This window comes from Amblyomma americanum, chromosome 8, assembly GCF_052857255.1.
Source record: "Amblyomma americanum isolate KBUSLIRL-KWMA chromosome 8, ASM5285725v1, whole genome shotgun sequence".
Classification (NCBI taxonomy): domain Eukaryota; kingdom Metazoa; phylum Arthropoda; class Arachnida; order Ixodida; family Ixodidae; genus Amblyomma; species Amblyomma americanum.
Window position 1 is genome coordinate 30,114,775 of NC_135504.1, and position 26,858 is coordinate 30,141,632.

The following is a 26,858-nucleotide window of genomic DNA, read 5'->3' on the forward strand; positions in this document are numbered from 1 at the left end:
GCTGCAGTCTACTCTGCAGGTGCCGTCAACTGGTTTTCTGAAGAGGAGACAGTCATTGGCTCGTTGGTAAGACATCAAAGATAACAAAAGCAGAAGAAAAACGAATCAGTGAGAGCAGAGTGCCGTCTGCGTTCTGGAGGTCTGGACTGTTAGAAGGCCCTGATACGGTCTCATAATGGTTATGGGGAGTTAAGCTGGATAGTCAGGCGCCGGCTCCGGCTCCTCTCCAAATGGTGCTTCTCCTCAGCGGCTGATTACCGTTGTACGTGCCTGAGCCCAGTGGCACGGGTGCCACAAGCAAACGGGCATCCGCAGTGTTTAAAAATGTTTCCGTTCAGTATCTTTTTCAATTTTAGCTTCGCTCTTATGGTTTGCTGCGTACAAACATACAGCCAGTTTTGTAGCGATAGCAACACAACGCCAGCCACTTAGCGAGGTCAGCGTGCCTGCGCGCTGACCCGTGGCACCACTGCTTCGCCAGCTGTGCGCATGTGCGAAGTGACGTCATAGCCCGCATCTGGTGTGCGCGCCGCTGCGCCGACGGCGGAGCAGACGCCGCCCGCCTCGCCAGTTGCGCGCAGGCGCGGAGTGACGTCAGAGCACGTCGGTGGTGTGCGCGCCGCGGGCCTACATTGCGATGGCATTTCGAACCTTCAGCTTGGCGGTGCCGTGGCCACCATGGCAGCTGCCGGCAGCGCGGCGCGCCTGCGAAACAGAGTGGAGGAGGAATGGAGAGAGTGAATCCGCGTCCCGGGACGAAGATGAAGAGAGAGCGCCCAGCGAAACGCAGCGGCGAAAGACTGACTTTGCAATTCGACCGAGCGACCCGGCCAGCTGCAGCTATCGCGTCACTCCAGGTTTAACCAGAGCTAAACCACGTCCATTTTTTAGAGTGTTGTTATCGTTATACTTATTCTATGCTAACTATTAAATAAGCGAGTACCCCTTTACATAGGTTTTTATGAGCTGCATGCCAGTTGGTACTGAGGTATAGGGGTATCTGCTACCGCAGCAAGCATTTAGGCGGACGTAGTTGGTGGGGCTCACCTATTTAATCTTCTATTTGTTGGTGACGGGAGCCTGGAGTACCGGTTCTTCATACAATCGTTCCAACAAACGTGGTTAATGGGACGCCTGTATGTTCTTCAAACCGGCGCTGTGAGGAGCTGGGCGGCGTATGCAAGTGCCATAACCCTGCCGTAGCCCATTTTCCCAGCACGTAGCATCCCAGCACGTGAGCACCGGGGGGCGGCTAAAACTTTCGTTAATGTTCCTTTATTTTCACCTCCGTGCTTTCCCTCTATTCCTAGGCACCACCACTTACGGCGCACAGGTAGCTGGAACAACGGCAGCTGAAAGTATTTCGTGCTTAAAAACTATCTGACAAATTGTACCTTTGGAACCAACGTATAGGGTGGTGGTTTATCTACACATTCTATTACTTCCCAGCAAGCCCTTTGTTTCTGGAGGAAGTCATTTCGAGCTAGCTGAGTTTGTTTAACAAAAATTACTCAGGAGAACAAAGATGAACAGTAGGGTAACCCACGCAACCAACAAGAAACCCCATGTGGTTTCAGTGATCAATACCGTCACGTCTCTTTTAAAAGGTTGCCAGCAATTAGCTGGCACATCGGTTATAGGTGTCCATCAAAATAAATCGGGGTCGGTTAGGTGGGCCCACATTCCAGCAGCCTATTGACTTTTGCTGAAGCTCAGGCCCTGTTCTTGTGTCGTTCGCAAACAGAGTCCCCGAGTTCCCCTTTGCGTTACAGGTGCCTTTTTTGCGCTTTATCTACCACAAGCTGCAATGTCCGCACCATGGAGCACGGGGAGGGGGATAATGAGCATGTCTAGCCATGCAGGTCAAGCAGTGGGAGTGACCTGGGCCGCGTAGGGCGCCCGGGGTCAAGTAGTAAAGAACTTCTCTGAAATAAGCGGTAAAATTTTGTCAAACCGAAATTTCTCTGCACACAACCCAGAAATTGTCGTTAACAGTTGCCAAAACAGAATGAACAGAGCAATTTCACTGGTACTCTATACAACGTAATTTTTGTTTGTTCCAAAGCAGGAATGGCACGGTGAGCCTTGTACTCTAGGTTTGCTCGGTCACAAGAGGACTCCAGGGAGTGAGCCTCAACCAACTGTTAAAACGACACCGGCTGCCCGTTTAAGGAATGCATGATGGCAACTTGTCGTGTGAGCAGTGACTACTCTGAATCTTATTGCCTCTTTACTACCCACCGCCGGAATGACGACGTGCAGTTCATTGTATGATGCACTGCGCGGCATATGTCCTCGTTTATATTCAGTTCCGTCTCCGCGAGAGCATTACCACCGTACCAAGCTGTTTGGATAAAATTGCCCTCTACAGCGTAGTATTTACCTATTTTCAATAGTTTCTCATCCTACGGCATTCGTTCAATATACCCACCACGATGCCTCAGTGCTTATAGTGCTCTTCTGCTAACCCGAAAGACGTGGGCTCGACCCAAGCTGCGGTGGTCACATTTCGATGGCGTTGAAACAGGCCTGTGTAGTGTGAAATGTCAGTGCGCTTGAAAGAAACCCAGGAGATAGAAATTATCCACACTCCCCCACTACGGCGCCCCCCATGACTTCAGTCACTTTGGAGCCCTAAACCTCATAAACGTTCACAATATTCTCTTCACCGGGATGAGGTTGCTACTGATTTTAAGTTTTGCGACTGTCTAACTGTTTTTCTTTTTTTTTTTGTTTTCAGGGCGCCGCCCTCCCTGTGTGCTTTGGGGGTATAACCACACAATTAAATGCCAAAAAAGATTTGTGGAGAAATGCGGAACAGGCGCTGTAGTAGACCTGACCAAATGTACTAATACAAAAGAAGAGAAGGGTAAGCAAAGCGAAAAATGGTGAATATTCCGTCTGATTGGTATCATTCCAGAACGTAGTATGGAGGCAAATGTTAAAACGACATAGCGTTTTGCATCCATTCCTATCTGAAAGGAGCTATCGAAGCCATAGCAGTATTCTCATGGTATCGTCCTCATGCTCCCAATTAAACCCACTGTTTCATAGCAGTGTTTGATTAATAAAGGCACTCATACCAAAATGCAGACTATTCCTCTCTGAGCGGATGGCGGTAACCGCTGCATAACAAGTGAGCTGCATGCGACATATCACAAAACATAAAAAAGGAAACATTGTAACCCAGTTCGGCATGTAATTTCGAGTTGTTAATGTGAATTGTCTAGCCGATTACATTATTATTGGGATTTTTTATTCCGGTGGTAAAATGAGTGGGAACTGTTTTTCCAACCGCGGTCATCTTGTAGGTGATGCCAATACTTTACTTCTAGGCAAATGCTGCAGCTTTGGATCTGCCTTAAATTGTATACGATAGTTTCTCACGCCTCGTTATTGATCCTAATGCGTTCAATTGAAATAAATTTTGCCTTCTGAAACAGCGACACTTTTATTTTTTCTTAAGGCACCAAGTAACCGCTTATTAACGGCTTATGACACATAAGCCAGGTATAGCTGCATTAGCTCCATCTGTGCCCAATCGATCACGACTCGCTTCGATCACCCCTCGTGGTAAACTGCAAGACATTCTCGCGTTGTGCATTTGTAATCGTTGCCTTCATCAACTAATACTTACATCCAACTAACATCGTCGCTAGACGTGCCAACGACCTACTAAAGCAGAACATTGAGCCAACCAGGCTAAACAGTGCTTTCGCACGTCCATTAGGTATAACTGCGTAAGCCCTACCGCTTGTCTGGTTTCAAAAGAAAACAAAAAGGATGACCGTTTTATGAACTCCTTTTTTTGAACTTCAGTCTGAACCGCGGTTCAGGCCAACAGCTTGCTGGCTACTGAGTGAGAGTTACAATCGGTGACAAATCGGTGACAAACTTCGAGCACCAGAAGTGCAGGTGGTGCAATTGCATTGCTAGATTAGGCACTGCAACTCTGCGTTTGGTGCATTATTCTCCTCTTTTCGACACATGACAAGACGGTACCGAGAGGCTACAATATTCCGTCAAGATTTATTTTCTTGAGGAGAGCCTCGGGATCATGCATTGCTATCACAGTATTAGAAACGTTATTCGGTTAATAAAGCTTTTCATGGATGTAAGGACACTGAAAACGTTCGCAACTGTAACAAGCCGGTGTGAAAAACGACGCAAATGCTCTTCTCAGAGCTTGCATGCTAACACTGCCGCGATGACTCAGGGGCGATTGATTCGCTTCCGTCTTCATGCGGACTACGAACCTTGAGGTCCTTTAGGTGGTTCTAAATTCCTGATGCGGAGAATTTTTCGTTATTTGAAATACGGAGCTCAGTTTTCGGGAAGCGTGGGCTATTTCGCTCTTTTTAACTGACAGTTTCGCGAATTAAGATTTATATAAAGAAACTTCTATCCGAATTTTTTTCCCTGTTGCCTGATCACTGAACTTACAGACTTAATTTTTCCAGCGGTGATATCAAATAAATCCGAAACTATTGCTGTAGATACTACTGCTAATACGTTAATAACAATTACAACAAATCCTTTGCTAAACTGTAGGTGGTGATAAAAAGATGAGCTTTGAACGAAGAAGAGTACCATATACCAGGTGTCCCAGCTAGATGTAACCAAGCTTTTAAAAAGGATGAAATGTCCTTGCCCCAGTGAAACCAACTGCCGGTTGTTAAGAATTACGTGGCCTAGTATGTAGTATTGTTTCGTTCTTCTAAGTTAATTAATTAGTTAATTATTATTTATTGAATGTCAATGTAAATGTTGTAGATCGTCTCAAAACGCTAGCAGCACTGTTCCCATCAAGGTACGATTTACATAGCTTTACATAAGGGCCTTAAAAGAAAGCTATCACGTGACCAGCTGCTGGGTCACAACTCTGCCCCAATGTGCACGCAAAGGCTCATCGAGGAGAGCACTTCAGTAAAAATGGATTTTGTTCCCTAAGACGCGTCATGGGATGTTTAAATTCCATTATTGTCACATAGACGCTTTTTTTTTTATTGCGCGAGTTAGGGTTTAAGGCCGAAAAAAAAACTACTTTACGTTACTTGGTGCAAACGTTGGAGTCAACTGTTTTTCAAAGTTATCTACAATTTTTTCATTAACACGTTGTTTCAAAGGGTATAATAATCAAAAAGTTAGCTTATGAGGCTTAACTAATTAATTAACTTTGAACACCGAGAAAACACTGCAGACTAGGTTACGCGACTCTAAACAGCCCTCACTTGGTCTGACGTGCTAGGATATTCCGTGTTTTTTAAAAGCTTAGTTACAATTAGCTGGGACAGGTGGTATATATATATATATATATATATATATATATATATATATATATATATATATATATATATATATATATATATATACCAGATAAAAAAAGCTATTTCTTCAAAAACCCGAAAAAGTGCGCTGAATTTTCAGATATAAATTCTGACACGTCCTATTTCTGGTTCTCAGTAACAAATATGTAACTTCTAGCTCATGTCCAATTAAGGGGCCGTCAACAAAAGAATGTGCCGGAAATACGTATTACTTCGGTTAGCACTTCATTCAACAGGAAGAATTCATTCATGCCATTTTTGTTTTGTTTGAAAATATTATTTGAAGCCTAGGGCATCTGACCAAGGCCAAATAGATGCTAATTTATCGCTTTCTCTGCCCTAAAAAACTTCAACAAAGATATCGTTTTGTGTGGTCGTTTGATTTAGGCAATTACACAATGAATTCGCTGCATGGAGAACATGCTATTCAAGGTAGCATTGAAATTACCAAAGCAATGATCTTAATGAACAAAGAATAGTTATGCAGAGGAATGAGTGCGAAATACTATCTGGCGATAAATGACCGTAACGCTACACCGGATGTCTGCAGTGGTTACGCGGCAGGAACTTTTCCCCTGTCTAATATGTTTTCTTTTATTTCTGGTAAGAAACACAATGCGCTAATAGGAACTAACGTGCATTTAGGTTGGAAATAAATGGAATGTATTTCCATTTTATTTACGATTTGCAGGGGATCCTCCGTTTTCAGCAGAAAAGCTGAACAGCACTCAAATCTATACAAGATCTTTGAAGGTGTGTAGAATTCTTAATTTTTCCTTTATACTACAGAGAAAAAAATGTGGCAATAGGTTATTGGCGGCTTGAAATGACGGAACGCCAAAATTCTAATGCCTTGCTGTGCCCTGGAAAAGTGTCCTCCATTAGAATGTGTTCACGCCATGTAGTTTAAATTATTAGTGTCAAGGAGACATTTAGCGATTTGCGCTGAGTTCAAAGAAGGCACTTTCCATACATTTACATAATGGCCATGCTGCCGCGCTGTCAGAGCGGTTTTAAGTAAGACAACAAGGAGAATTTGTGAATGGCTATAAAGTGTCTTGTCTGATCTCATCCAGATGATGCGCACGAACGACACTCTTCGTCTGCTTATGTTTTCCCCGAAAATAGAGAAGAAAATTCCGAGCTGCATGATTTCCAGATACATAAACAGAACAAATGAAGAAACCCGCCGGACATTGGAAATCAATAAAATGTAAGTGCTATCTGATCTTTTTCCGGAGCCCACTGTGCTGGACAATTCTCGGAAATTACATAAATGGTCTGTGGTATGTCTTTCGTAACATGGCTTCTGGTGATATCGTAGATATTACTGTTACGTAAGAGCTCATTATGAAAAAGAGGGCGTTATGAAGAATGCATGGATGCCAGTCAGATTCACAATGAAGTGATCATAAATTTTGAAATGATGAAATGCCGGTACGGGATTTAACCTTCGATATTGAGTAAAGTTTTTTTTCTATCATATGAAGCTAAAGTAAAAAAAAACACGAAAAAACGAGCTGTTCGCGCTGCCGTAATAGACGTGTTTTGAGAGATTTGGAAAGATCATATTAGTTATCAATTAATTTCGCATCGCTGAAGTGCAATGAAAACCATGCGAGTACCAATAAATATAATTTTTCTTAGGCTCCTTCTGTTCAGAGCTCAGATTTATTTCAATGAATGGAGCGAGCTTCCAAACGGCTACCCAACCTCTCAGGGTATCCGCAACTGCCGAATACTTGCTTCCTTTTTAGCATGCCAGGTGTTCCAGAGAACTCTGCAAATAATTTAAAAATTAAGATTTTCGTGCTAAATTATGTGGATTGTTTGGACATAGTGCTACAAGTGTTGGCGAACGGCACAAAATGAGTGAATTGCTTTGAGTAAATACCTACTTAACTGGATGTGAATATTTAACTATCTAACCTCAATTTGGGCCAGGCCTGGCACTCAGATATGAACAACGCATCATCCACTGTGCAACTTTCTCAGGTGAACGTATGTGAAAGGCCGAACGTGGCGAAGCCGGCCTCCTCAACTTTTAGAGTACTATATACGAAAAACCTGAAAAGTAAAAAGCCTCACGGAAAGAGTCACATCGCTTACCCAGTGACGTTGATCGCAAGGCTCAGCGGCATGCCCAGCAAGTCGAGGGCGGCTCTCTGCAACCGTACAGCAATAGGCACAATAAAAGAGCCAGCCTACTGTCTGTTTAAAGCTAAACCACAAAAGAAATGCCCCGGGACTCAGTGGCGTATTGAAAATTTCTCTCCATTTCTGCTTATGAGAAGATTACTCTACCGTTCGCCTCGGAGCTTACCGAACGTCTATTTTAGCTTGATAAATTAGGTTATGATGATATCGGTGTCCTGAGTCCTGAGGGTTCCCATCTCTTATCACTTTTGCTTACATGAAAAGATATAAAAAAAACTTTCCAAGGTACACAAATTATGAATTAATATAGGATTATCTATAGACAAAAGCTTTTCCCCGCATGGAATTCTTACCTTTAGTACTGTAGCAATAGATGGGTCACTAGAAAAAAAGCCGTTATGTGTTCTGGTGAAGATGGGAGGAACTTTGTCAAGCTCGGGTAAATAGGAGGGGTGTCGTCTCAGCTGCAGCAGATGGGAGAGGGTGTGAAGATAAAGAGCCAGAAACGTGGTTGCATGCACATGGAGATTCAAGGAAGAAAAAGCGAAGGATCAAGTTGCCGGACGATCGTGTTGTGCAGCAAACGGGAAGTCATGGATGAAGCCGGTCCTTGCGAACCCTAATGAGATTGTGACGCCTAATAACTTGGGTGGTGAGCTGAATAGCAACGTAAAAGAAAAGGGCGCCAAAGTTGGTGAACCGATCCAGTGGATATAGCGAGGCGGCAATCCGACTTATAGCGGCGAAGGCAGTATCACCTTGCTAAGCGTGATATGGAAAGGGAGGGAGAGCAAGAAACGAGCTTGTGCACTCGTGCAGATACCGTAAGAAAGGGGCCACTACAAATGGCTTCAAACACTGCCGGTAAGAGGGAACGACGACTCCAAATACAAAGAGCAGCTTAGGCGGCTGATCGCAAAAGCGGAGCGGTGGAACGACTGCGAGAACATATGGGTGCAACTTGAATTTTCAAGCCTGAAAAACTGTAAATAAAGATAAAATAAGCTATGGAAAAGGAAATGTGCTAGAGCCGTAAGTCGAATTTATCTTAACGAAGTAATTCGGGTGTTCATTGTTAGCAACTACACGAAGGGAAATTAGATAACTGGAAAGCATTGCTAACTACCTAAAAGCATGATGACAAAGCGAATGGTAAAATCACCGTACTTAGACTCTATTCTTGAAAAGGCCACACCAATTGTTTCTTCATTCCGGCTAGAACATACGTGCTCAGTGCTCTGGTGCTTTTCATGTAATACGAATTTTCTTTTTTTGTGACTATGGTAATACTTTTTATTACTGATATGAACACAAAAACATTAAAACTCTGAACGGGATGCACATTCATGCTTAGAAGTGTTCACCATCGGTTTTAGATATGGACTAAAATAACTTTCTCGTGTTTTCAGAGAGAAAGAAGACAGGAAATTCTCTCAGTTGTGAGTATATTAAACGAATTTTTTACGTAGTCTAACTGCCTATGAGGCATGATAGTACTTTTCTTAGCGTTGGAAACAACTTTTAGTGACGGCTGCAGAATGTAATGTCGATTGATGAAGTCTTATAGTATTAGCCAGACTTTATATTAGCAAAATAGAAAAGAGCGTTGAGATATATAGGTTAGTACAGCTGGCGATGATTTTCCACTGTTTCAATACACTTTGTCGGCTGTCTGAGAAGTACGTTGATGTTAAGGGTAGCTAGCATGGCCGGATGATGAAACCGCAGCGTCAGTTCTCATTGCATTGGCCGCTGATGCATTACTAAACGAAAATATGAGACTGGAGGGTCTTTACAATGCTGTCTCTCTTTGTATAAACAGGCTTTTGTATGCATTTATACAACAATTTATACTCTGATGAACCTTCTATTCCTGTCTTTGTATAATAAATCTTATCATATTTATATATATTACAGAAGAACACAAGTGCGCATCAATGTGATCAATAGTTCTCACCCTACGTTACAACTAACCTTTGAGGGAGGTGAGCGTGCTTTCTCGCGTGAAATTTTGCATGCAGTGTCAACAGCATCATCATCATCATCATCATCTTCAGCGTGGCTATACACACACTGGAGGGCAAAGGCCTCTCTCATGCCTCTCCAAATGCAGTGTATAGTACCTAAAAAGGATTATGTCGTATGCGTCACGTCCTGTTCTTCATAAACCGGTTGTTTCAGTGAATGACAACAAGAATTCATAAAAATAGGCTTTTTCACGTATCGAGATGGTCACCGCGGAGTTGTAATGCCAAGGTTGGCGAATACGAGAACACTGGTGAATCTCGTTAAATATTGTGCGTGTTCACGAATCTCCAATAGCCAACTTTCTCCTCTAAATTCAGGTGGTTTATGATTCAAACTTTGTAGGTGCCTTAAGTATGAGCCACATGACTGTCTAAACTTCCGTAAATGCAGCTGCACTGAGTGCTATGCAGAACTCATTTGCGCCGTCGTCGTACACTTTTCTCGAAAAGCGCGCGCCTACTGCGCGCCAAGTGACATTAGTCACTGCATGTCAATTCGAGGCGCACCTGTGACGTGACGTTCTCTTGGCTGTGTGGACTGCAGCAGCAATAACGACCGCACCGCAGGCTGAAAAGAAGAGGTCACGTGCACCTGCGCCACAGAGAGACAGGTTTTGATGGATGTCACTTCACGACATGAGCTTGTTCAAAAGGGCGCGCGGTGGCTGAAATTTGTTGAGCCCCACCAGCGGGAGTAACTCCAGGTTTGAAATTTTGGAAACTGATATTGCTCTCACTAACTGCCGGCTGCAAATATCGAACTGCGAGCAAGGCCTTACAGCAAAAGGTTGTATCAGATTAATAAACTCATGTGGTTTGTTTTGAAAATTTCATACAATTATCAATAGAATGTCATACAAATATCATTCAGTTTTGGAAAATCATACATTTTGTCCTACAGTTGTGACACAATATCACACATGCATGACTTTTGTATTATGAAGCCTGTATGAGGTTATTGCGTCATACAAGTTTGCTCAGTAAGGGGTCCTAACTAATGTCGTTTAGTAGTTAACTGTTTTCCGATCTCTGCCAATACTGGTATTTTTACGTCGCCGAAGCAATTTGGTATTAGAAAGCAGCCTATCTTTAAAATTTTTGGTCTCCTTCGCACAGGGAACCAATATATGAAAATTTTGAAAGCCCGGCTTTAAGTTACCGTGGATAGAATTGCGACGTATCCTTCGATGGTTTAGTCTGGTCAGAACTCTACGCTATGCCACCTCCTTCGAACTGATATAACGTTTACCCGATATTCTTCATGCTCTGCTCGCGTCACTAAACTTCGCCGGGAGCAAAATAGAAGGCATGATAAAGGAAACAATCTGAAAAAGGTAATGCACAAAGATAAATAAAGAAAGAAAAAGAGCAATTGTAAATAAAAGAGCCAAAGAAAATTATTCTTGCCAACGAATTTAAGATTTTACAAAAGCAACCAGTGGGCTACGACGCGGCTTCATATCGTCATGCTGCATTTCCGGGTATTTTCCTCTCCGCAAGTCAAATTTGAATGCGAGCTGAGTTGATTCCTGTTCTGTCTATTTTTCTTCCTGTTCGGTACTTAGGCTTTTGCGGCGTACCCTTGCCGCATGATCGCAACAATTGGCGTCAATTGTTTTGAGATTAGCAAAGAATGTGTGGCGTCATACCTTAAGTGAAACATACATAAAACATTCCTTTTAATGGTACGTGTTTCGAATACATTGCCTTATGCAGTGCCCATAGCCCTTATGGCTTCCATAAATAAAATGAAATAAAATTTCGGTGCATCTCCGCTGTTCTTCATAACTACCTGCTCGATAACAGTATCGTTGTTTTCACAGCCTGCGCTCAATTTCGCTTTGAGGGCAACTATGTCTAAAAACACACTAACGTGGCTTGCCTACCATTTGTTTTTTTTTTGTTCAGGACTGTCCTCAGGGTCCTGAGAACGGGTTGTTTCAATTTAATGATGCCCACTTAAATCTCATCTGCACCTGTAGAAAGGGGACTCCAAAAGCTGCAGCGACGACCACACGTTTGCGGGCATAATTCTAATCACAATCACAGGTGTTGATTTCTACTCCTAAAGTGCTTGCACTCGTTAAACTGTCAAAGAAAATGAAGTATGAAAGCGTAGCTTTTCCAGTTAAAAGCAATCCAATTTTCATACTCAAAAAACATTATTACCTTGCTGAATGAATAACTATGCAATGGATGCTTTTGTATCCGTCATGTGGAAATGAAAACGACGATGCAGTGGTCCCGTACCCATTCTGAATGGTAGACGTGTAGTCCAACCAAAGATCCTCTCTTTATAAGAGAGGCGAGACTCACACGAGGTACACTGGTAGCAAAGCCTGTGCTGGTCACGGCCGCTGCAACAATGAAGCTTTTATTTTCTTGAAGCGTCTGTCTTTGTTCGTAATAATTCATCAAGACTTGCTACACTTGCTATCCCTACTGGAGAGAATGACAAGAACCACTTCCAGTCTAGATATAAGAATCGTTCTTCTAAATGAAGAAATACAGACGCATGTCGCCTAGTTGCCCAGGTCGCCCTAGGGACTGGCGTATTATGCGGTTTTTCACTGTCGTCAAAGTTTTAAGAAATTACACTGCTGCTATACAGTATCGCAGTAGAAACCGATTCTGATGAGGTGGAAATTTATTTTTTGTCTCTACATGTGTTTTGTGAAACTAAGGCTTGAATTTTTTCAGCGCGGAATGAACGGCACACGTGAATTATAGAAGTCCTTGAGGCATTTATGTTATTTTTGTGAAAGACGGAGATGTAGGTTTGCACGTAAGTCTTCAATTTTTTTTCGACAAGAAGACCTTCACTTGGTCACCTTTGTTTCATACAAAAAGCTACTTCGCAGTGAAATGGTGGTAATGTGATTTTTCATTCTCTTTTCTATACGTAATTCAACGACAAAAGAGACTAGTTCGCTTTAAGTTTGCTTACATTGTTCCCGCCGTCAGTTTCGCTTCCAGATTCCTGGACGGTGCCGCAATATCTGAAATATGCGAAGCCTGGGCAGTGCATTATTTTGGGAGCCTCTCCTGAGGAAGGTAAGTATGATCACAATGCCCGGATTCTGAAGAGCTTCAGATTAAATACATGATAAGACAAGTTAGTGAACGAAAGAGTGCAGTTCACAGTAGTCTTCTGGAGCAACTCAGCCGACTCGAACCTGCCCTAAAAAATTGTTCGAATCAACGTTGAACAATTACTCATGCGAATACTAAGAAGAATTCCCCTATATACAGTTGCGTGATGAGCAATGCTACAAATTTCAGCTCACTGGGACTACATCTTAAAAAACTTCCACTGCTCACAACACATATGGCACATGCACTATGTAATGTAGAAAACTGGAATAACGCAGTGAAGCACCGAGTAATTTTTGGAGTAGAGTATGGTTCGACTCTGAAAAATATTGTTACCATCTTCTTGTCAGCTACTTCTTTTCAGCGCCCTTGCTTAAAAACTACGCTGTCTGAGAGGAGACATAGGAGCCCTAAAAGAACAATTGCGAAATTAAGCGTGCCAAGCACAGATTTCGCCACTGCTGGAATGTATGCCTGTCATTCAAAGTGATGACCTCTTCCGAAAAAAAAGAATAACAAAAAGAACATTGACGCTAAGCAAACATGTATGCAATGTTTTCGTTACGTCAATTGTAAGCCCCCAATCGGCGCAGCGATCCAGTGAAGGCGACCGGAAATTTAAACAGGAGGAGGAAAACTTGATTACCTCAAAAACCAAAATAAAAACGGAATTTGAGATCGATGCTAGGTTATCAGAAGACGTTGCTTCGTGCTGACTTCGGCGGTTCTCTTGAGGGCCCGGCGTTAGTTAGTGTTGTCCGAGCTGAGCAGCGCCGCCTCCTACTGCTCAGAATTACTGAGTCAAAAGCACGCCCATAAGAGCTGGGGTCTTTCGGGATGTGGACCACAGAGGGCGCAGTCGGGGCTAGGCACCGGGAACAATGGAAGCAAACTGTGCCGCCGTACACTCTAAACGCGAAAGGAGTAAAAAAGGAAGCAAGGTGTCCTCTAGCGCACACCTTTTTAGAGGCAGGTTGTGGTGTCCAATCTCTTTGGCAGATTTCCATTGCTGAAAATACGGGACGCTTATGGTTGGCAGCGGAAACAAATTACTTGTTCAAAACAAGCCAAGGTTTAGCATTTACGAAGATTTTAACTCGGGTTTCAACCTCATATATTTACAAACCTCAAGACTTCCGCTGCTGCTTTGAAAGCCTTGTCCCATTGTTAACTGCTTCAAGATATTTTGCTTTGCAGTGGAAATATACCTCCATTGCGTACAGTACGCATTCTGCATATTTATGATCGAAAGCTCCGCAACTTGGGCAGCATGCCCTGCCCCTAAACGAAAGACACTAGAGGACAGCTTACTCGCTCCGTACTCCTACATAAGCGTATCCGAGCATAGAGTGTAGGGAGAGGCAGAGTTTGAAGCTGACGCCAAATGACTTTTTCGGATTTAGTGAGAGATATGTAATTCGGTGGAAACCGTAGCCGTTCGAGTCGGTAATTGATAGGGATGGAATAGTACGTAACTAAGCGGTCCTTCGCGGAAAATATCTCGTTGGAGTAGGCAAAAGGCCCTGCGCGGTGGATGAGACCTTGAGCCGCTTTTTGTGCCGCCCTGTTTCCCAGTAGCTGGGGAGTGTGATTGGGGGTCTAAATGATAAAAATGGGGTAGCGATCGGTTGAGAACGACCGAAAAATGCAAAGAGCATTGAGGAAAACCCGGTCTTTGGAAAATCTACGTACTGCAGACAGACTCACTGAGAATGGTAGTGCCTGATGTGGGAGCAATGACATCATCTGTTACACATTCCCCTCGCGGAAAAACCCTCGCGGAAACAAGAAGGGATCCAGTACGGGATGCAGCTGCCGCTGCAAGAGCTGTCCGCTGAGTGTATTCAGCGGCGTCGATGTATAGGGTGTGTTCGCGATCCTGGTATTTTTGTGGGGAGGCTTGGCGCGTGCATCTCGCCGGTCAGTGTAAGGACTAAAAAAATTGATAGTCGAAAAAAAAGTAGCAGGCCACCTCGTCGCCAAGTGCACATGCAAGGATGAAATGCATTTCACGTAAAACTAAGCACATTTCAGAGCGTCTCATAGATGGTAGTAGCTGCACTTGAGTCTCGAGGAGCCATCGGCCGCTTTTCTTAGGAGGGGTCAGTCGTAGGCAAGGAAAGAAGAACGTGCGTTCTTGTTCCTTTTGTCTTTTTTGTTTCTTTTGCAATCGTTGCAACGCTTGGCCAGATTGCTGGCTGGGGTACCTGATAGCGGTGTTGCGTGCTTTCTTGTCGTATAATTCAGGCACCTTGCCGTTTTCTCTATGTAAGGCTTTCCTCGTACTCGATTCGGAGGAGTGCTAGACGCGCAGAGAAAAAGCCTCTCAAATAGACGAAGAATTTCGCACCGCAGTCGGTGGTGCTCAAAGTATACAGTATGCGGCCATGTTTAACATTGTCAAAGGCCTCCATAAGATTTTTAGCATTGTCAGACGCCCCCTGTTTGTCGTATTATGTACCTGTGTAGACATATTTCTTACCCTCCATGTATGGAGAGAGGCTACCGCGTACCGTCGTTTCCATGACCTTTCCCACACACGAGATCAGTAGACTGTGTCTGAGGCTGTTCGTAGACACGGTTTTGCCTGGTTTGGGGATGAAATTTAGAAGCGATGTTTTCCATTCAAGAGGGATTGGACACCCATCCCACATCTGATTTATGCATTGTAGAAAATGGCGGACGCCGTTGTTGCGACGCGCGTCCTCGCCCCTCTTACATCTTTCAACTCTCCTCTGTCTGCACAACTCTCCTCTGTCTGCACCTCAAAGCGCAAACCAGATGTCCATTGACCCATGGATCCAATCATGCATCTTTCCTTTCAAAATATACGTATCATCATCATCATCATCACAACCAAAGCTTGATTAACAGGCTGAGCAGTTTGGAGCGCGCAGGCTCTCGGGCCCCCACACGATCCTAATGCACTCATCGCTATGGCCTGCACATAACGCTATGGCCTGGGCGCGGAGGGCGCTGAGGATCAAGAGCCCCTGGCCATTTAATTCAACATCCTCCATACTTTAATTGCTCATTATCAACTCTTCATCAACCAATCAGCCAATCAATCAATCAATCAAGATCAGTGCATGGCTACAAGTGAGGAAATGGCAAGGCTGGAATTACACGACGGAAGAAAAAACACACAAGAAGTGCTCAATACAAGCGCAGTTGTGAAGGAAAAAAGCAAAGTATATATTATTATTCTTCGCAAAACCTGCAAAGCCTATTTCCTCCAACAGGTGGCTGAATATGCATGCGCAAAGTGGCCTAACGAGCAAGTGAACCATAGAAGGGTCATCAAGCAGGGAAGTGTGCGAACGATATGGCTACACTTAGGGGATAACCTAATTGCATCGCACTTACCTGCATTAGGTTCAGAACATCTTTTATTCCATCAGAAAGTACTGTTCAAACTATGCGATTAATGAACGAATACCTCAGAATGAGTCAACATTCCGCTGTAGAGGATAATCATGAATAGCTTGTTACGGGAGGTACTGCTATCGCGAAGCCGGAACGGGATAGAAACGAGGACATCTGGCGCACGGTGCATCCTACAGTGGTTTGCACGTGGTCGGTCCAATGGTGTCATAGTAGTCACGCGCTCACAGGGCGAGCTGCCGCGATGTGTGAGGGAAACTGGGAGCCGATGTGGTTTAATTACTTGGAGGACGTCCACTTCCTGGAGTTCTGTGGCGACTGAACAAGCATGGGGCACAAGGTCGAGCATGCCATTATTGCTTTGGAACAAGCATAAAATACGGTGCATTGAACACAGCGAAAGTTTGCTTTCTTTTTTAATATAGGTACCAACAATTTCTTGTTTCTGTGAAAAAATTTTGTTCGAAAAAATTTTAGGACATATTTGAGGGCTTTTTTAGAGCCCCTTATTGCGAGTAACAACCGCTTTCGGTCATCATATTTCCTTCGCTAGGATTATCTTGCTACTCATTTCAAGTTTTGTGACTGCAACTGTCTACTCTCTGATTTACTGATTTATTTTTGTTTTCAGGGCGCCGCTCTCCATGTGTGCTTTGGGGTTATAACAACACAATTTATTGCCAAAAAACATTTGTAGAAAAATGCGGAGCAGGCTCTGTAGTAGACCTGACCAAATGTACTAATATAGGAGAGGAGAACGGTAAGCAAAGGATAAATGGTAGATACTTCCGTCTGATTGATATCATTGTAGAATTTTGTATTTAGGCAAATATTAAACGCATCTTTGCATTCACACCTACCTGAAACGAGCTAACGTAGGACGTAGCAGTATCCTCATGGTACGTTCTTCATGCTCCCCAATTAAACTCACTATTTCATAGCAATGTTTGATTGATAACCACACTCCTATAAAATTTCAGACTATTCCTATCACAGCGCAAAGCTGCAATCGCCCCATAAAAAGAGAGTTTCATGTGACACTGCAGAAAGCATGAAACTGGGTAAATGGTAACCTAGTTCTCCTGCATGTAGTCTACTTATATCGCCCTACATTGAAGTTGCTCCAGAATTTTGATCATTTTTCAGGCCGAACTAAAAAAAATTGACTCGTGCTATGCCGCTGAGGTGCTAGTAACTTGTAGAGCCATGAGGAACACTTTTTGATGCTATGAGGGATAACGGCATTTTGTCATCCCATAAGGGATATATAAAACCATGATGCTCCCGCGTAGAAAATAGAGGAAATTTGGAAGTAACAATGCACGCTTTGATGCCTAAGTATGGTGTTTAAAATACGCCAGGTATTTTAGGGAAGACCACAACATATTCTCAAAAATAGAATTTTTGTGGTTTGAACACTGGCTCTACGCCGCAATAATGCCTGCTGTGGCGAATGGCAGAAAACAGGCGGACAATGCTACCTAGTTCGAAGCTTCAAATAATTAACTTTTTTTATCTATTATAGTTAGACAATTTCAATTACATATTTGTTGCCGTTCGTCAGTAATAGCAATATCAGGTTTTAGAATTTCGAAATAGCGATTATCTTCGGCGCTGTGGCTAGACGAACTTTGGTAATATAGACTAGGTGAATGCACTGAAGTGGACTCCTTCCCTGCATACTCTTCGAAAGCACGTGTACTTTGGCTGAATATAGGCAAAAGTTGTTAACCCACTGTGCCTAGGGTAACTGTTTTTGCGAAATTCTAGAAAATGATATGGTTATTACTAACTACTGGCTACTAACCTCAAGTTGGATCCAGGTGTCTAACTGAAATAGTTCGAAGTTAATTATGATAAATAAGTAAACCGGTCAAATAGTTAACTTTGTTTCCTTGTTTTGTGATGTCTGTCGACCTTGCTATTATTCCGCCAGAGCAGTCTTCTTCATACCTCATATAACCTATTTTAATAATGAATTGCGTGGCACACCCTTAAGGAACTGGTTCATGTTTTCTTCACGAAGAGCGAACACAGTTTCCAGTTTTAAAGCGCAATTCTCGATGCAATACTTTTTCGCAAAGAGTTCTGCTGATATTTACTATATCTGAGGCTACGTGGCATACGTGCCATAATGAAAGAGAGATCCATATCAGTATGGAGACCGGGAATTTAGAAAGCAAGAGAACTCGCAGATAAACGAACCTCCGGACCAAATGAATGGACTTCATCATGACTGCGCATTGTGAAGATGTCGCCATATTTCAGCATGACCAGAATATTCCAAATTTCTGATTTCATGCTTACGCCTAAGCCAATTTGCGTTTAGTTTCTTGTCTCTTAAGGTTTCAAGAAGTGCTTGTTTTCCTTAATGATAGTTTCCTGTTGCGCTTGAAAAAAAAAAGGTTTCCAAAATATTTTGTCGTTCTTTGTGCCCTCCTCTAAGTTCACTAAGTTTAACCGTAGAAAACACGTCGAGTAAATATTCCATATCTTCACGGGGTGGTTTTACTGGCAGCCTGCACGATTTTGGCAAAATACAAAACATTTCGCTCTTAGCATGCAAGATGTCCTGCGCCTACAGCGTATATAAACGCAGCATACGCACATTTTGGCAAGAAAGACTGATGATGGATTCAATAGTAAGTCGTGTATTTCCATGAATATGACTCCCTAAAGAAACTCAGCTCATTGGCAGCGGTAGCCACATCTGCATTTTACACACTTGACAGTAATTGTTTAATTGGTGTCACTGCTAAAGAGATATTAGATGGCATCCACTGATAACTTGAACAAGTCAGGAATGTAGTTCGGGAGTGGGAGCGCCGCGTGGTATGGTGACGGTGTTGCATTCAGGTCATTGGGAAGGACAACGAATTACAAGTAGAGGAACTGTGATCACACGGAAGACGCAGGCTCGATACCAGCCGCGGCGCTCGGAACATCGATGGAGGCGAAATGCTAGACGTCCGCGTACTGTGCGACGTTAGTGCACGCTAAAGAACCCTATTTGGTCGCAATTATTCCGGAGCCCTACACTGCGGCGTCCATCACGGCCTGAATCGCTTTTGGACCTTAAACACCCATAAACCATAAACCTTCCTATAAGGCACGGCTGAGGTGCCCACCCAGATATGAGACAGTTACTGCGCCATTTGCTTCCCTCAAAAACGGTTTTGGTATCTAAGTTGTGATGCAACAGCTCTTCGTACAGCGTTCCAAGGGGTGTCATGCGCGCCGGTGTGTGTGTGGGTGGGTGTCAATACACATAGCGCAATACACACAGCGACAGTAATGCTTTCGCATTCCCACACGTAAGCAGTCTGAAGTGTTTGTGCCGAAATTAAGTTCTAAAGCACTACTTGACAAGGTCAAACCCAACCAAGAATCCTGTATGGAGCCACGGAGCAACTCGGGTAAGCTCCGGTTAGTTCGGAAGAGCGTTGCGCCAGCTGCAGCCGAGTGGAGAGAGGGTGTGAAGATGAAGAGCGAGAAACGCGGTTGCGTGCACGTGCTCATGCCAGAAAGACGAGGCGAGTAGTGAACCCATGCTTTTGCAACTCTAACCGCCTTAACTACGTTAAAAACTTACCACTTTTTTGCACATCTCTTCTCACAAACTGAGCATCCGCGCTGGCGTAGCCCATTAAGTGTATGCACCTCGCGCTTCGTGCTCATATTTCACTATGCCAGTGTGGCTGCCAATGCTTGAAAATAATTTTATTTGATCCTTAATTCTGCACTGTGGGTATATGTCAGCATCCTTAGTTGTCATCGCCATTTTATTGCACTTATATCCTGTGGATTGCCAGCAGTTGTTAGTCCAAAGAACGAAACTAGCTTAGTTTAGTCCCACTTATCAAAATGTAATCGCCGATGAAAGCATCACATGCACGAGATATAGCATAAAATCGAGGAAACTTTGCAATAGCTTGAAGTCTCATGAGCCCAGAAAAGCATGTAGAAATACTTCTGATTTATGGAGAATAAAATAAAACCACAATACTAAAATGAAAAAAGTCGGCAGACACCTAGGACTGCTTATGTGTGAAAAGGCGTAAGCCCGCCCTCTCACATTGTGAACACAGTCACCGTTGACGGTAGAGACTGGTGGAGGGCAAATGAAGGAGGATATTAGAAGGAGCCTTGCTGGAGAGTTGCGAGATCAGACAACTCCCGACGATCAGATGTTGAGCTAGTGACGGTAGTAATTCTAACATAATAGACATCTTTAGCGTTCCGTGTGACGTGTTACCGTTACTCTTACCGGAGTACCGGGAGCCCGCCCACCATCAACCATTCCGCACGAGTTGATTAGTGCCAATGCGGAAGGCGCGTGCGCTACTGCCTGGTACCTGGCCTCTTCTGGCACCCTCAGGGTAATTGCGCTTCCGCACTGACGGCGTGTGGACTACCGGTACTTGGCACACAGCATGCTAAAAGGTGTCTAATAAACTACAGTTCAACGGGTCTTCGCTCCGCGGCTAGCTCCTCATCGAGAAATAGAATGTGCCGATGTCTTGGCTGAAGTTGTGTGTAGCTTCCCCTAAATGCAGCATTTACCGTGAAGATTGGGAACTATAATCATGCGCACACACTGGGCGCATTTCTTATTGTGTAAATAGTTTATGCATATTACCTCTCCTCCTGCCCTCTCTTCCTGTCCCCTCACCTCTTTCATTTCATTTCTCCATTCTGCATGCTGTCCTTTATTTCCGCTACCCCAGCTCAGGTGCTTCAGTATCGATGGCAGATGCCGGGGCTAGCAAAAATCTTATCCTTCCTTTCTATTATTACTTTACTAAAAACCACTTACTACTACTACAATGAATATTGCACTACATTTGCTGTATTCCCTCGTGGCGATTGATTGCCTTGCAAATACGCGACTTTTTCACTTGAAAAGTGGCATGTTGGCTAGTTTCACGTGCCGTGTGGCATCATCTGAAAACAAAAATGAAAGAAAGATATGTTTATATCAAGTTTCAGTTTATCAATATGACACCCTATGTTCTACAACCAAAAATAATAGCGCCTTCCTCTTCCAAAAAATTGCAGTTTTGCGCCAAGAAAGCCATCGCGGGTGATAATTGCAGCACCGACGTAAATAGTGAATTATAAGTAAGCTGCGAGACATTTTCAACAATTTTTTACTCTTATTACCTCCTTCGTTATTTCATAATTACCTCTCATTAAATTACTCCTCAATCCACAAAGTATAAAGTGCGAAATTGTAATATTGTGTACAATTTCAAACACTGAACTTATTTGTGGTGAGTGCTGATCAAAGCTTATTTTACTGGAATTTTTTGTTTCAGGCAGTCCTGCCAATGAATGAAAGTGAAATTGGATGAAAGCCAAGATTTGTGCGATTCACATCAAAATAATAATTGGTGACGGAAGAGTAAAAGGAATGAGTGGAAGCTTTGAGAACAATAAAGGTGCTTATAAATGAATGGGTGAACAGGTCATCATGCTTACAGCTTTCTTTGTCAGACGAGTGATACAATTTCAATATATTATTGAAATTAAATTACGAGAGCGTGTATTTCAACGCTATTTGTGGCGTTACATTACCATATATTGGTCAACCAGCGAAAAACCAGTTTTTACGGATGGCAATCTCTCCCACGTCATAGCGCATCGGGTTTGCATAGGGCCCCACGGACCCGAAACTGTGTTAAGGGGAGATGCGAGGCAAATAAAAGAGGGGGGGGGGGCGATTGGTTTTTAAAAATTGGGCATTGAAATTTGTCTTCTTTTACGTTCCTTGCACTTATAAAATTATGTCCGCGAGATTTGTTTGAAGTTAGGCTACAGGGAGTCCTACAACCATATAAATCGAGAGTACCTAAGCGACGTGTGCCGCTGCACTTCCGAGAAAAGCAGGCGAAAAAAACATTTTTTAATTTGGCGTGTGTGAAATGCATAAATGCATAACGTGATGTGTAGGCCCTTTTTGTAGAAGCCGTTCATCGCCCTTTTTATAAGCTGGTTCTATTTTTGCACTACTGCTTCTAGATATGAGCGGCGAGAAAAAAAAGGTATTTAATTATTTAATTATGTAAATAGCAATGCCTCATTGGCTAGAAAAATGCAACGATTTACTGCAATACTGTATATCTACCTGACAACTACCGTCGCAAATAGGAAGGTTAGCGTGCGGCGGCATGCCCCAAACCGTTCAGCACCACCTAACAGTTCTGCGGTACTGCAGTGTTTTGTCTAGCCTTCGACAGTGAAGAGATGTCCAGGTTAAGACGGCCTGAGGAGAAGACAAATTCGTCGCATGCAAACAATACGGCCTGGTATACGTTTGCTAATGAACACAGGAACTGGACGGTTTACCAATGGGGGCCGTTGTCATCTGAGATGGGTCGACATTTACCGCCTTATGGGAGCAGCAACGGTGCGTCTGGTGTCTTAACAAGGCTCACTACGATCTTTACTATATTTGGTAGGTGGCTGCAAGTATAAGGACTGGTCCCGCTGTACGGAATTAAAGGCAACCTGACATGTACGAAGCACTGCGAAATCCCGGACTATGCACTGGTTCCATGTGCCTTGGATGCTACCTTCCCTGACGAAAACATTCTTTTTCAATCCCAGTTGTCCCCAGTGCACACCGGAGGACAACGGCACCTCTTTCTTCCTTGCTTCTCTCAGTCCCTCCTTTATCCCTTTCCTTACGGCGTGGTTCAGTGTCCGCCGATATATGAGACAGATACCGCGCCTTTTCCTTTCCCCAAAACCAGTTTTAAATTTTCAAGAATAATCAGGAACCTACTAGAAGACCGTGGGATGCCTCAGCTTCAATTTGTTCCTAAGGGTGCGGGCCGATGTATCATTTTATCTATCGGGAGCCGAATGAAGCTCTCCATGTCGACTTAAGGAACGCAGAGTGTAACCTGTGACGACGTGTGGATTACAGTTCAAGGGACTTTATATGTATTATTATGGAACATGGTACCAGCGAAAGACACAAGGACGAAGGGAGAAGACAACACGAATGCTGGACTTCAACGTGTTGTCTTTTCCCTTCGTCCTTTTGTTTCTTGCGCTGGTACCATGTTCTATAATAATGCAAACAACCAACTAGCCCAGCTGTCTACCCTTAGCGACTTTAAATGGCATTCGAGAGGAGGCAAGTTACGTCGAAGCACATTAGCGTCCTTTCTGTTATAGAATTAGAGAAAACCTAGCGCCAAAACCATGCAGACCACAAAGACGTACGACGACGAGACACAAGCGCTCGTGTCTCGTCGTCGTTCGTCCTTGTGGTTTGCATTGTTTTTGCGCTAGGTTTTCTCTAATTCAAGTATGCACCAACAAGCCCAAAAAGAGGTGTTAATTCTGTCATAGAAGCTTGAACTGGTTAGCACCTATTGAGGGTGCTGAACTGTTGTGTGCCTCCGGATTCGCGTTTGTTTTTTGTGTTCAAGACCACAGTCAGGACAGCCGTAAAAACGATACGAAGAGACAACAGTGAACTCTTGCGTATAGTCACGAAGAATTTTCCGATACTTACTCGCAAGAAAGATCAAATTCCTCTCCCCCGCAAGAGGGACTAGATCTCGACTTTCACGGACACTCTGCTAGCAATGATTTGCGGAACGTACTTATGGGATTGCGTAGACGATGCGGTATTGGCGCTGATGACGTGAACAAATGTTTCGAAAACTTCCGGAAGAAAGGTTACGCCGCCTGCTAAATTTGTCGAATTAAGTTTGGGGAACTGCAGACCTTTCATCAACCTAGCTGACAGCGTGGGTAGCGCCTTTTTTGTATGAGAGTAGCTTGTATGCCAGTTTGAACTGGTGGTACTGCAATGTAATTAAACTGGGAAAAATGATTCTGCCTGAGTGCCTACACCATAAAATAATTTTCAAAGTTGGCAACACGATCACGCCGCTAGCGGCAATGGTGTTGTGGCCTGCTCCGCGCCTCATACGTGCTCTGCCAGCGCGCTCTACCTTTGCCAGGCGGCGCCGTACATGTCTTTCCACTTCAGCACGTCTCGCTTTTCTTGTGGGGCACAGCGCCGCATGCAGCATTCGCTCGCTCACCCTGCAGTCTTCCGATGAATCAGTTTCGTGCCTCCTGAATTCCGCTCACCTCGTGGCTACTCTGACATCGGCTCTGATCAATTGATCGCGGTACAGATCGGTGGCACCCCGCGCGGGTGCCACCGGTCTGATATTACCACAGTAAAAAATTTTCCTTGATATGTTCTGAAGAATTTATAAAATAACGAAACGTGTACTGTCTTGAAAACGCTTCATGAAAAAAATACAACATATACCTTGATCTGAGAAGAACCAGTGAAAAGAACAACGGACCAAAATAAAAGTGGTCGGTGGCGTCTTCCTCTATTCTTGTCCGTTGTCCTTTCGCGCGGTTCTTCTGACCTCATTGCTTCCCAAGTAGCCCAACAAGAGTTGCTAAAATGTAAGTAAAGTATTTCATACATTCCACTTTTATGCTTCAGGCTCTGCACTATTCACAAAGTGGCTTTTGTGCTCCGTGTTGTGTGGAGTTGAGGTTTAGGTCGCAGGCAGCTAGAATGCATCACCTGCTAATTGACTCACGTACAGAAACCATGGACGAAGTATACGTATTTCGTTAATTATGCGTCTTTGGCTGCTCGCGACAGTAAGCAGCGGCTATGACAATATCAGGAAAATAATGAAATTATTGCAGCGAGGCGCCGAATGAAATCACACTACACATTAACTACACATTACATGTGTATGTTGTGCACGTGCACATGCCTACACAACACGTATAGTGTACACATTATAAGCATTCATTTCAATATTACTGCATAATCAAGTGTGAAAAGCATCGTTTATCCTGTTTTATTCAGTTTTCCTCCTTGCATATGACATCAAAGAGTGATTCCTAAGTTTAGTAGATATATAATCCGCAAAATTGTAATTTTCTGAGTTTGTGCCCTCTGATATTGTTGACAGCTGCACACATAGCTTGTCTAATAATTGCCGAAAAAACTATCATTCTCATCCTCTGCTGATAAGCATTTATAAACAGAAAATTTAAAAAACAGCAGAAAACAGCACAAAGGAACGGACAAGATGAATTCGCAGTTTCTCTCTTGTATGTGGTGATAATGGTTTGATTGTCGGAGCATTACATCCGTGCTATTAGTGGTAAGCACGAAAGGGTGCAAGCTGCCGCGCTGGGTGCACTAAGTCAACAACCTACCAAACTCGCTCAAAAGGCAAAACCGAAATCTATGAGGCGGAAAAATGCGTATGAATGTCAGCTAGACAACAAGCCCCCCAAAAAAAGATTCCATATGGCATTAGCGGTATTCTAAAAAGAGGGGAAGGTACACGAAAAACTTCCTTTCTAGCCCTATCAGACGCCTCGTACAACGCTGTAACGACAGTTTTTTGCATTTATTATCTTGTATCCAGAACAAACGGCCTCGCCAGCTATTGACTGAATCGGTCTTCTTGCAACAGATGGCGCCAGAGTGTTCATAGAAGCGGCCGCTGTGCGAAATCACAGATGGTGTACCTTGCCGAAGTGCTGTAGTTGAGCCCTCAGAATAGAACACACATCAATGCATTCACACGAAAGGCAAGGGCACAGATCACAATCACCGTCACCATTGCTATCGTCATCATCCATCATCTTTGCTCTCTGAAAACTCAAATCCTCGGCAGCAGTACTGCTGCAGGCATTCGCTAGCGCAGACCATTTGAGGTGGCAGGAAGAGTCATTTTGTTAATGAGCATTAACCGAGATTAAAAAGCCGCTACTATATATAAGAGTGGGCAGCGCTGGCGCAGAGGTAGAGCGTCCGCCTCACATGCAAGTGGACCGGGATTCAAATCCTGGTGCCGCGCAATTCTCTGCCGGGTTAAAAAAAAAAACGCGTGTCGATGGAATTGCATAACCAGGCCTAGGGTGCGGCCTGATCTCGGTGACCAGAAACGACAACGCACTCCCTCACCCGAACAGCACTTGGCCACCCTGGTGTAGTACTTGGCCACAACCTTCTATGAACAAACGAATTAACCCTCGGCCCTCAAAAACCAGCGGCTGCGGAGCAACTGACCACGCCGGCGGCCAGACCTGTGACGCAGCGGAGGGTGCTAAGAATTTCTGTCTCCGGACAGGCCGCCATTGGAATCTGAACCTGGCAACGTTTAACGCTAGTACTTTATCTATTGAGGCTAGCCCAGCAGTGCTGTTCGAGGAACAAGCGGGAATTAAATGGGATGTCATAGGGCTTAGCGAAGTTAGGAGGACAGGTGAGGCGTATACAGCACTAAAGGACGAACACATACTGTGCTATCGCGAATTAGCGGATAGACGAGAAGTAGGTGTGGGATTCCTTATTAATCAGGATATAGCTGGCAACGTAGAGGAGCTCTATAGTATTAACGAGAGGGTAGCAGCAATAGTAATTAGGCTGAATAGGAGGTACAAGCTGAAAGTGGTGCAGGCCTACGCGCCCATATCCAGCCATGATGACCAGATTGTTGAAAGTTTTTATGAGGGCGTAAAATCGGCAATGAATAAAGTAAAATTACAGTACACTGTACTGATCGGCGACTTCAATGCGAAGGTGGGCAAGAAGCAGGCTAACGACCACGCGGTAGGTGACTATGGGATACGTTTTAGCAATAGCATGGGAGAGTTATTAGTCGAATTTGCAGATACAAATAATTTACAGATCATGAATAACTTCTTCCGAAACCGAGAAAACAGGAAGTGGACCTGGAAGAGTCCCAATGGTGAGACTAAAAATGAAATCGACTTCATACTATGCGCTAAACCTGGCATCGTTCAGGATGTGGCCGTCCTCGGAAAGGTACGTTGTAGCGACCACAGAATGGTA

General features: G+C 43.8%; 1 protein-coding gene across 1 annotated transcript in view; it reads left to right on the forward strand.

Annotated features, from left to right (window-relative positions):
* LOC144100187 (uncharacterized) overlaps positions 1-21,341 on the forward strand; it is a 33,445-nt gene extending 12,104 nt beyond the window's left edge. Inside the window, exons 8-15 of the mRNA XM_077633206.1 lie at positions 2,741-2,869; positions 6,019-6,080; positions 6,404-6,540; positions 8,894-8,923; positions 9,402-9,469; positions 12,476-12,565; positions 16,620-16,748; positions 21,307-21,341. Coding sequence (XP_077489332.1) covers positions 2,741-2,869; positions 6,019-6,080; positions 6,404-6,540; positions 8,894-8,923; positions 9,402-9,469; positions 12,476-12,565; positions 16,620-16,748; positions 21,307-21,326 — 665 coding nt within the window. The 3' untranslated portion in view covers positions 21,327-21,341. The remainder of the gene's footprint in view (positions 1-2,740; positions 2,870-6,018; positions 6,081-6,403; positions 6,541-8,893; positions 8,924-9,401; positions 9,470-12,475; positions 12,566-16,619; positions 16,749-21,306) is intronic.
* The last annotated feature ends 5,517 nt before the right edge of the window (positions 21,342-26,858 follow it).